Consider the following 11,193-nt stretch of genomic DNA (forward strand, 5'->3'; position numbering starts at 1 on the left):
AATATTTATTGACCATGGTCAACACGGTCACCAGGTATGTGGAGGCGGTTCCTATGCGTAGTGTCAAGGCGACAACGATAGTCAACCACATAATGACCTTCTCTCAGTTTGGAGTACCGTGCAATGTGCAGACGGACGGGGCCTCTTATTTCACGGGAAAAGTGTTTAAGGATTTTTCAGTCTCCACTGGTTTCCTACACAAAGTTGCAAGCCCCTATCACCCTCAGAGCCAAGGGGTAGTGGAAAGAAGCCACCAAACCCTTAAAAGTATCTTGCGCAAATATGCGCTTGCGTTTCAAAATTCATGGGATGACAATTTACACTTTGTAAAATTTGTGCTTAGGGACATGTCATATGAGAGTACAGGTTTTAGCCCCTTTGAATTAATTTTTGCCCACCAGGTTAGGGGGCCCTTGTGTCATATTAAACAGAGGTTGTTGGAGTCAGAGTATAAGGATTTCAGCTTGTTCGAGTGGATTGGGGAGATTAGGCAATATTTGATAAAATGCTGGAAAAATCGCTGCAGAGCACTTGGACGAGTCTCAGTCCCGTGCTAAGCACTGGTTTGACAAGAAAGCCAGGTACCGGGAATTCCAACCAGGCGACTTGGTGCTAGTCCTTCTGCCATTCAAAGGGAACGTCTTTCAGGCCAAGTTCCAAGGCCCTTACCGTGTAATCAAGAGGGTGGGGGAAGTAAACTACAGTATGTGGTTGCCATGCCGGAGCGTCACACAAGCAGTTATGCCATATCAATATGCTCAAGGACTACGCGTATACCTTTGGGAACCTTTAGAGACCCCCGTTTGCCTCACGGGCCCGGCGATTGTGGGAGAGGGAGAGGTCGTCCCCCTAGCTGTCTCCTTCGCGGAAGCTTGGGATGAGAATACAGCTGCTTGAGCTTTGCTTGAGACAGAGTTGAGTCACCCGAGCGTCGAGCAGAATTGAGAGCTCCTCGCCGTGATGGATAAGTACCCCAATGTGTTTAAAGGCCGACCAGGTTTGGCCACCTCAATAGTCCACGACATTGATGTTGGTGACGCTTCCCGGCGAAGCAAAGCCCATATAGGGTGCACCACCACAAGGCGAACTCGATACAGAAGGAGAGACGCCATGTTGCAGATGGGCCTCATTTGACCGGGTGCGAGTGAGTGGTGTTCAACCGTTTTGCTTGTGCCCAAGCCAGACGGTGGCCAGAGGCTCTGTATTGATTTCAGGAGAACCATTAAGGTTACCAAGAAGGATTCCTTTCCTCTGCCAAGCTGCCAAGGATAGAGGATTGCATAGAGCGCATAGGTTCATCGAACTACCTGTCAAAGGTAGACTTGTTAAAGGGTTTTTGGCAGATTCCCCTGTCGATCAAAGCGCAAGAAATTTGTTGCTTTTCCACTTTAGGGCAAACGTATCTTCCTTTAGTGTTACCGTTCGGCCTATGCAATTCTCCCTCCACTTTTCAAAGGTTAATGGACTCTGTGTTAGCCGGTACTGACGATGTCGTAGTTTATTTGGACATTTTAGTCTTCACAATGGCGGGACCATATCAACCAGCTGGATTCCTTGTTTAGTGCCCTCAACAACAACAACTTCGTTGTAAATTTGTCAAAGTGTATTTTTGTTTAGGCTCAGGTTCTTTATTTAGGGCACATTCTTGGTGGGGAAGTTCTGTCACCCCCATTGACTAAAGTTAAGGCAATTTCTCGATGGCAGTTCCTACCACGATGAGACACGTCAGGAGGTTCCTAGGGGTGGTAGGATATTATCGTCGCTACATAAATAATTTTGTTGACTTAACTCTTCCACCCATTGAATTGCTAAGGAAAAACACTCATTTCAAATGGTCAGAGCCTTGCGAAAAATCCTTTCAAGGGTTGAAGCAAGTGTTGTGCTCGTATCCTGTTCTTGTTGCTCCAGATTTTGGAAAAAGTTTTAAACTCGCTTGCGATGCAAGTGATGGAGCAATTGGAGGAATCCTGCTGCAGGAGAACGAACAGGAAATAGATCACCCGGTAGCGTACTTTAGCAAAAAGCTCACGCCCGCTCAAAAGAATTATGCCACGGTAGAGAAGGAGTTACTCAGCATTATTCTTTCATTGAACCATTTTTCCTTTTATTTGCCTCCTTCAGAGGAAGTAAAAATCTACACCGACCACCGGCCACTCACATACCTTGAGTCGTTCAAAACCAAGAACCAGAGGCTTACTTGGTGGAGTTTGTACTGTGTCTCCAAAATTTGAACCTCAAGGTCATCCACATAAAGGGAGTGGATAATGTTCTGGCGGACATGTTGTCGCGACCAGTAAACTTATAAAAATTGTGTAAGTACACAATTTTTCTCTTTGTGGGGGAGGTGTCACGTACCACAAAGTGTGACATAATTTCTTTCGTCATGTGATGGTTATACGTGGTCGGCCATGCACGTATCGTCACCCCCCCCCCCTTACACACCTGGTCCAAGTTGACCCACACAAGGTCAGGTTCTTGATAATTACCTTGGGTCAAGACGGACGTCGTCGGTCTACATCGCTTCCCCATATTGTCAAAGGGGATGCGTATATTTAGTTTTCTGTGTAAACTTGTGGTTTTACTTGTGTACTCACCATATTGTGTCCAGCGGTTTTTAATTTCTGTTGTGTTTGTGTGTCCAGACGTGCGTTGCGCGCACGATCCTGGACACCTTTAATATAATATTGACCATCGTATGGTAACAAGCAATAGCCCGGCCGGGGGCTCGGGTCAGGTATCTTGTGTCGATGTTGTCATATTAACGATTATTCATGTATGTAATTATTATATTTTTGTTAGTATTAAGGTCTATTTTATTTAGATGTATATTTGTATAAGTTTTCTGTATGGGTTCCCTTAGAAAAGTGTAGTTAGGATTAGATTTCTGTGCCGTGTGCACATAGATTAAGGAAACTCTTCCTGTCTTGTCCCTTTCGGCATTCAGACCCATCTTGGGTCATCTCTGCCCGATAAAACCCGGAACCTTCTCGTCTCGAGAGCTTTTTCTATTTCACCGTCTCCGAGTGTAGATCGGCGGGTCTCCGAGGGAGACAGTCCCCCCCCCCCTTTACCTAAGGATGTAAGACAGCCTAGGTCACACGTAAGTAGTGGAAATTTTCCTTGTTGGGTGCGGGTTTTTTCCGAGTTCCAGTGGAATCGGTTTTATTTGAGGTGAACCTGTCTATGTAGACTTTTGTTCATCTCTCTTTCTTTCCCCACCCTTTTTTATCTACTTACGTGATTTTATTTCGGGGCTTTTTATTTTTAGTTAGGTCACCCTTTTCTTGGGAGATTGATTTAGGAGTGTCACCCGGGGCTTGTCCGTTTTCTGGCTCTCTTTTTTCTGTTGTTTTCCTATTTCTAATCTATACGTATTATTTTATGTGTACTAGTGTTTGTAGGGTTGAAATTGACAAGACATTTTACTTAACGTGAATTTTTGAACTTTGTTTCTATCAAGTTTTATTTCACCATTGTGATCAAATCTTGTTCTTAATCTATTGTTCATTATAGTAAACTTTTTGTTTGTAAGAAATTTGTGTTCATTGTTTATTTTTGTAAAATAAAACTTAAAAATCACCTCTCTTTGAAAGAACCTGGATACGACCGGGACAGGGGTTTGGGGATTACTAGAAACCAATTCCCATTTAATTATCAAATATCTAAATATTCTCCTATCCCCTTTTGTCAATATATGACAATTCAAATTCCTCTGTCGGCACAATCACACCTTCATACAATCTCCTCTTAGCATCCATTCCCAAATGTCTATTTCTCATTACACTTTTTAATCCACCAAGGCATTTACTTCTCTCAATCTACATTCTACCTCCACCTCCACTCCTCCCTTTCCTGCCACATTTGCACCCAAGTATCTAAAACTATCCACTTCCAGTCTCTCTTCCTTGATACTCACCTCCAATTTGCTGCCACATTCTCCCCTTGTACATCTCATCAACTTACTTTTACCCACATTTATCTTCAACTTCCTTCTTTTGCACACCTTCCCAATCTGTCACTAAATTCCTCAATCCCTCCTCTGATCCTGCTACAAGTGCAGAAAAAGAGAAGACAGGGAGAAATCCCTTCGGGCTACATCAAATTATTATTCACACACACACAGGATGAGGAAATGATAAAAAAAAAATTAACTACACTAATAAGACCAAAACTCAAGTATGCAGCACTATGGACACCCAGTACCAAAAAGAATATAAAGAAATTAGAAAGAATACAAAGAGCAACAACAAAACTGGCACCAACTCTTTCTAAAATGACATATGAACAAAGACTGTCCAAGTTAGAATTACTGACTCTGGAACAAAGAAGGGAAAGAGGAGACCTACTATCTATAGAATTATGAAGGGAGTGGAAATCTTAGATAAGTGATTTTGTTGAAGGTGATGCTGTTTTCTGCATTAATAATTTTCTTGGAGATACTTTCTAAAGATCTCGCTAATCGCCGTGTAGCAGGGTCTACACTCTGTAGAACTCGTGCGTAGGTGGACATATTCTCTGAACCGGATTTCGGCTCATCTGAGCCTTCTTCAAGGAGTGTGTCAAATGTCATCAAAGTGCGATATTTGACCACGCGAAATTAATTGACTAGGGGAGATCACATTGATTAAAATTATGCATAAATTATCTCCTCATGCTTCTGGCCTACCCCGAGTTCTCTTACTGGGTAGCGCTAGTAAATCAAGTGCCTGTATATTCACATTTAGCAACTCCCTAAAATATTCTGCCCATCTTCCTCTTACTACCTTCTCTTCCATTATCATCTCTCCATCTGCACCTTTTACCTTTTCTTCTCTACTTGATTTGCCTCCTCTTCCTCTCTTAATTTCTTTCCAAAACATCTTTTTATTACTTTCAAAATTTTCTTTCATACTCTTACCCCATTTCACATCTGCTCTCCTCTTTGCCTCCTTTACCTTGTGCTTTACTTAGATCTTCTTTTCTTTGTACCTCTCATATGACTCCCTCGTCCTATTTTGTAACCAATCTGTGAAAGCTCGCTTCTTTTCTTCTACAACCTTCTTTGTTTCCTCATCCCACCATTCACTGCCCTTCCTTCTATTTCCTCCTGTCCTTCTTGTTCCACACACCATCTTTGCACACTTTGTGACTCCCTCCTTGAACCATCCCCATTCCTCCTCCACTCCTAGCTCTACTCTATCCTTCACTCCCTCCCACTCCTCTCTCAGCTTCTTCTTGTACTCCTTCTCCTTTTACTGATATACACAAAAATGAAAATAACAGGAGAGACCTATAATCTGTTGAAAAATATGAGTGGCATTTCATTACATGGATGAGGAAAATTGTTGAAAACTTGATGTGTCTCAGATTAGAACATGCAGTGGTGATGTGGTCACAGATACCTGTTTAAAAGACATCAGGAAGTATAGTGTTCCACATAGATGATATGTGGAATAAGATGAAAATATAATCCTAGCCAACACTATAAATCAATTTAAGGCAACAATTGATAGATAATACAACTAGTTAAATACATGAGCTCTAAGCTCTCATCAGGGAATGTAATAGCTACTATGGTGGAGGAGGGAGGAAGGAGAAAAAGAGAAAGAGGGAGAGAGAGTGGGGAGGAGAAAGATAGGAAGAGGAAGAGAAACAGAAGAAGAAAGAGAGGAAGAGAGAGTGAGAGAAAGACAGAGAATGGGAAAGAGGGAGAGAGAGTGGGGAAGAGAAAGATAAGGGGAGAGAGAGAGAGAACAGGAAGAAAGAGAATGGGAAGTGGAGAGGGTGATGAAAATTGGTAGTGGGGAGAAAGAGAGGGGGAGGGAAGTGGAAAGGAGATAGGGGAAGGAGGAAAAGGGAGGATAGAATGGAGGGAAGGAGAGAAGTAGGGGAACACAGGAAAAGAAATGGGTAGGAGAGGGGTTGAGGAGAGAGGAAAATACATACATATACCAAAGGCTTTTTCCCCCTTACACGGGGGGTAGCCAAAAAGAAAAAGGCATAGAAACCACTCCACTCCCATCTATTCCATTCCCTACATATTCCACTCCCCTCCACCCTCCCTCTTATCTTGGCACCTCCTGGATGACGGGTCATCCCTGCATCCTGTCCACTACCCTGGGTCAGAAGCAGTGTCGCAAGACACAGCACATCCACAGCAAGGCCGCTTCATCAAATTGGCAACCCCCCTCTCCATCCCCCCATGCAGAAAAGGAGAAGACGGGGAGAAATCCCTTTGGGCTGTGTCAAATTTTTCTCACACATACTACCTCACCCCCCATCCCCCCACCCATTCCACCTCATACATCACATCATCATCCATATACAACCATTCTCCATTCACCCCTGTCTTCTGTCCTCTCTTGTCCCTCCTTAACAGACATTCCCCTCTTCCCCAAAGCCCTTTTCACCCCATCCATCTCATCCTAGGTCGCCCCCTCATATTCACTCCTTCCACCTCTGCCTTCCACACCTCTTTTACTAATCTTTCTTCACTCATTCTTTCCATATTGTCCAAACCATCCTAATACTCTTTCATCAACCCTATCTCCCAGCTCCCTTTCCACCCTCTCATTAAAGAGAGGAAACTGGGGAAAAGAAAAAGGGGAGAGGGATCAAAGAGAGAGGAAGAGGGAAAAGGTACGAGTAGAGAGAGTGAGGAGTAAGAAGAGAGAAGAAAGAAGGAGGGAGGAATGATGAGGAAGGGGAGGAGGGAGGAGAAACGAGGGAGAAGAAATGAAGGAGAAGAGAGAGGAGGGAGGAGTCAGGTGGGAGTAGAGAGGAGAAATGATTGGAAGAGGGAGAAGTGGGGTGGTGTGGAGATGAGAGAGGGTGTAAGAGGCCGGTAGATGGAGGTAGAAAAATTAGGTAGATCGAGGACAGGAAGGAAACTTTATAGTCTTTTTATTAGGTTGTTTTGATACAGTGGCCGACCGCGCTGACTGCGAGTGCTGAGTTGGGGAGTGGTGGAGTCGCCGTCCTGTCTAGGTAAACAAACGACCGACAGGAGGGTTTAGTTGTTGCATGTTGATACAGAGGTGACTGATTGTAATAATGCTGATGTAACCAAAATTGTAAGCGTACAAGCCATCTCTGTTGCGACATAATGCTTATGTAGCAATGTTACTGGAAGGACTGTAACAGCCTCTCGGATTGCGAGAAAAATGTGTATGAGGAGAAATATTATTGGGCAAAGGGAAAAAGGCACGCCCTTAACCCCTTCCATACGGTGCCGCATACGTAGGCGTCATGAGGAGCAAGTGGATACACGAGGCTGCCATATCGGCGTCTTGATTATATTTATTGTAGTTGCCCCTCCGTAATGACATACTCTCTAAACTGTCTGTAATCACATTTTCTATGGTTATCAAAATTCACAGGTGAAAGAGAGAACGATCGATATAAGCGGTGACTATATTATATGATGCGAGTATTATTACGACACGTCGTACGGCTGGCATCGGCTGCTGCCCGCGAGAGTTAAGGCCCGTACTGAAGAGGTTAAGGTGTGGCACTTGTTTGAGAAGTAAAAGACTATTGGATGAATGAAAAAGTGACATCAGAACGAAGGTGGCTTGACATGATGTTGAGAATTCCTCTGGGGATTCTCAGGGTGTACTGACTTAGACCAACACGTTCACTGAAATTTACACCCTCATTTTATTCACCCTCAATCGGAACTTGGGCAGGGGACCTACTTACTAAGAAGAATGTGGACGTGAGTGAAACTTAAGAATTAACAAGAACCTCTAGAAAATTACTGAAGAGGGGCAAAGACAGCAAAGAGGGGGAAAAACAGTGGTGACAACAAAGGGGGTGAAACAGAGGGGAAGAGTGAAAAGAAGAAAATGATAACAAATGGGGAGGTATGGAGGTACATACAGAAACAACGTCAACTAAGAGACTTGCCTTATCCATTCCAAAAAGCATCTGGAACTGTGGCACAAGGGCATTCTTTGGTTCGGTAAGGATCTTGACTAACATGGCCGCTGTCAAAGAGTGGAAGGGTACTAGTACTGGGAACCGGCCAACAAATTCCTGAAATTGAGATACGATGATTCACTTGTGATTTTCCTATTATGTATACAATCACAATATTAATTAAGATTTTTTTTATTTAAGTGATATTTGTACTGGTCCTTGCATATATATATATATGAGGGATGTGCTCCACACAGTGTGAATTTATATGAAGTGAAAACTGTGCAGTACTTTCTTTCATTTCCATAAAAAAAATTATGCTAGCATACAGAGTAATAATCCTACATCTTCCATGACTAATCTTTAAGTATAAAATGGGGCCTTGATTGAATAGGTTTGTTGCATATGTATGATTTTGCATGCTGGGGACATCTGAAAATGCCACTTCTCAGAGATGGATTCCTTACACACTACATCACTCATCTTCCTATTATCAAATGTTAAAAAAGATAAATAAATAAATAAAAAATAGGAATTCTTACTGGTATCATGCCAAACTCAATGAGATCCCTTGCCTCACACTTGGCAAGTAATGCATCCTTTTCTAGGTCGTCTTCTTCAGCATCAGTTCCAGCTGTTTGGTGGGCCATATCTGCTTGTGTTGCAGCCCGTCGTCCACCTGACTGTCCACCCATTCCAAAGCCTAAGTACTGAGCAAGGAAGAGAATGATCATAATTATAAGAATTTGACTTCTTACCTACATCCAAAACTACAGAAGCAAATCATTGATGAACTTATCCAAAGTAATGTTTCTAAAACAACAGTATCCTGATTATCAAACATAGGTCACAATTAGCTTCATCAATGCCCCAATACATACATACATATACCATAGGCCTCTTTCCCCCTTATAAAGGAGGTAGCCAAAAAAAACAAAGGCATAAAAACCACTCCCACCCATTTCATCCCTATCACACTCCACTCCCCTTCACCCTCTTCCCTCCCTCTCATCTTGACACCTACTGGATGACGGGTCATCCCTGCATCTTGTCCACTGCCCTGGGTCAGAAGCAGTGTCGCAAGACACAGCACATCCACAGCAAGGCCACTTCATTAAATCGGCGACCCCCCCCCCCACACACACACCTCTCCGTCCCCTCACACAGAAAAGGAGAAGATGGGGAGAAATCCCTTCGGGCTGTGTCAAATTTTTCTCACACATACTACCTCACCCCCCATCCCCCTATCCATTCCACCTCATACATCACAACATCATCCATATACAACCATTCTCCATTCACCCCTGTCTTCTGTCCTCTCCTGTCCATCCTCAACAGACATTCCACTCTTTCCCAAAGCCCCTTTTACCCCATCCATCAATCTCATCCTAGGTCGCCCCCTCATATTCACTCCTTCCACATCTGCCTTCCATACCTCTTTTACTAGTCTTTCTTCACTCATTCTTTCCATGTGTCCAAACCATCCTAATACTCTTTCATCCACCCTATCTCCCAACTCCCTTTCCACCCCTTTTCTCCTCCTCACCTCCTCATTTCTCACCCTATCCAGCCCAGCAAACCCTATCATACTTCTCAAACTCCTCATCTCAAACACGTTCAAACTCCCTCTCTCTACCTCTCTTATGTTCCAAGTTTCTGCCTCATACAGTGCTGTTGGTACAATCACTCTTTCATACAACCTCCTCCCAGGATCCATTCCCAAATGTCTATTTTTCATTACACTTTTTAATCCACCAAGGCACTCGCTTCTCTCAATCTACATTCTACCTCCTCCTCCACTCCTCCCTTTCCTGCCACATTCTCACCCAAGTATCTAAAACTATCCACTTCCTCCAATCTCTCTCCCCCAATGCTCCAATGATTTCTTAAAATGACCAGTATTATTACAATAACAATATGACTTACACTAAATACAACCATTATTGTCCAATAGGTCTATTCCATCTCAATCTGTCAGTCTTGACCTTTCTTGCCTGCAGCCCTAAGGAAACCAGCCACAGTCAACAGGTTTGACCATAAGTCTTTTAGAGAAGAGATTTTGTAGGAATGTTTGGGTTGTGAGTGTTGGGTAGTGAAAGACAACATGCTCTTTTCCTTCTTTGTTATGAATGCATCTTCCACACATGGCACTTGTAACAAGGCCAATTCTACATTAGCTTTGTTTCAGTGCTGGGTGGTGACCTGAATATAAGCAGGATAGTATAATTCCTATGTGTTTTGAGTGGGATTTCTCTTTTGTGGGGGGGTGGGGGAATGGATGGGGGGTGAGGTAGTGCTGTATGTGTGCAGAAAAATTTGACACAGCCCGAAGGGATTGCTCTGTCTTCTCCTTTTCTGCATGAGGGGACGGGGGGGATCACTGATTTAATGAAGCGGCCTTGCTGTGGATGTGCTGTGTCTTGCGACACTGCTTCTGACCCAGGGCAATGGAGAAGGTGCAGAGACCCGTCATCCAGGAGGTGCCAAGATAAGAGGGAGGGTAGAGGGTGGAGGGGAGGGGAGTGTATTGGGGATGGAATGGGTGGGAGTGGTTTTTATGCCTTTGTTTTTTGGCTACCTCCCTTGTAAGGGGGAAAAAGCCTTTGGTATATGTATGTACGTATGTATTGCCTCTGACCCAAGAAGTGGACAGGGGATTATTCACAAAAAGCTACAATAGAAAGGACAACAAATGGATTCTGGATGGGTTGGGTGTGGGCTGGCTGAAGGGTGGGTATATGCCCTAAGAACATAAGAATGAAGGAGATTGCAAGAGACCATAAGGACTACACTAGGCAGCTCTGTAAAACCATAAGGCCTACACTAGGCAGCTCCATAACCATAAGGCCTTGAATAAGTCGCCTCCATATAAAAGAGAAAGGTTCTTTTGATATATGTATGTATGCATGGTACGTTTGGAAGGGAGAATAAAGGGTAGACCAAGAAAAATGTGGGTTAATGGGTTGAATAAACAACCATAAGAATATGTGGTCAGGCTGTTAAACAAACAAAAATATATATGTGACACAAGTTACACAACACAGATGAGGTGGCAGTATTGCTAGCAAAGTGATGAGGTGCAATCTTCACATGGCTTAGTGGGAAGAAGGGCAAGAAAATATGTAATGAAAGTGACAGGGATAGAATTCTCCTTTCCTATGCCTAGCTACCTCACTTTGGAGGTAATGGTTGCCTGGATGTGACAAAATGTCAGTCTGTTTTGCAAGATATCTGAATGTCAAGAGTGTCCTGATGAAAGACAGGTTAAAGCATTCTGGGCATCAATAAAGAAGC

The 11,193-nt window shown here is 43.5% G+C and overlaps 1 protein-coding gene across 1 annotated transcript; it reads right to left on the reverse strand.

Annotated features, from left to right (window-relative positions):
- Nucleotides 1-2,552: 2,552 nt before the first annotated feature.
- On the reverse strand, nt 2,553-8,770 carry LOC143032071 (ATP-dependent clpX-like chaperone, mitochondrial). Its single transcript, XM_076196537.1, has 3 exons — nt 8,442-8,770; nt 7,740-8,016; nt 2,553-2,671 (listed from the first exon to the last, which is right to left on the reverse strand). The coding sequence occupies exons 1-3, from the start codon at nt 8,631-8,633 to the stop codon at nt 2,553-2,555; spliced, it is 588 nt and encodes a 195-aa protein (XP_076052652.1). The 5' UTR covers nt 8,634-8,770.
- Between the last annotated feature and the right edge of the window lie 2,423 nt (nt 8,771-11,193).

The sequence above is a fragment of the Oratosquilla oratoria genome, chromosome 12, assembly GCF_046742065.1.
Source record: "Oratosquilla oratoria isolate Oo_2021 chromosome 12, ASM4674206v1, whole genome shotgun sequence".
In the NCBI taxonomy this organism is placed as follows: domain Eukaryota; kingdom Metazoa; phylum Arthropoda; class Malacostraca; order Stomatopoda; family Squillidae; genus Oratosquilla; species Oratosquilla oratoria.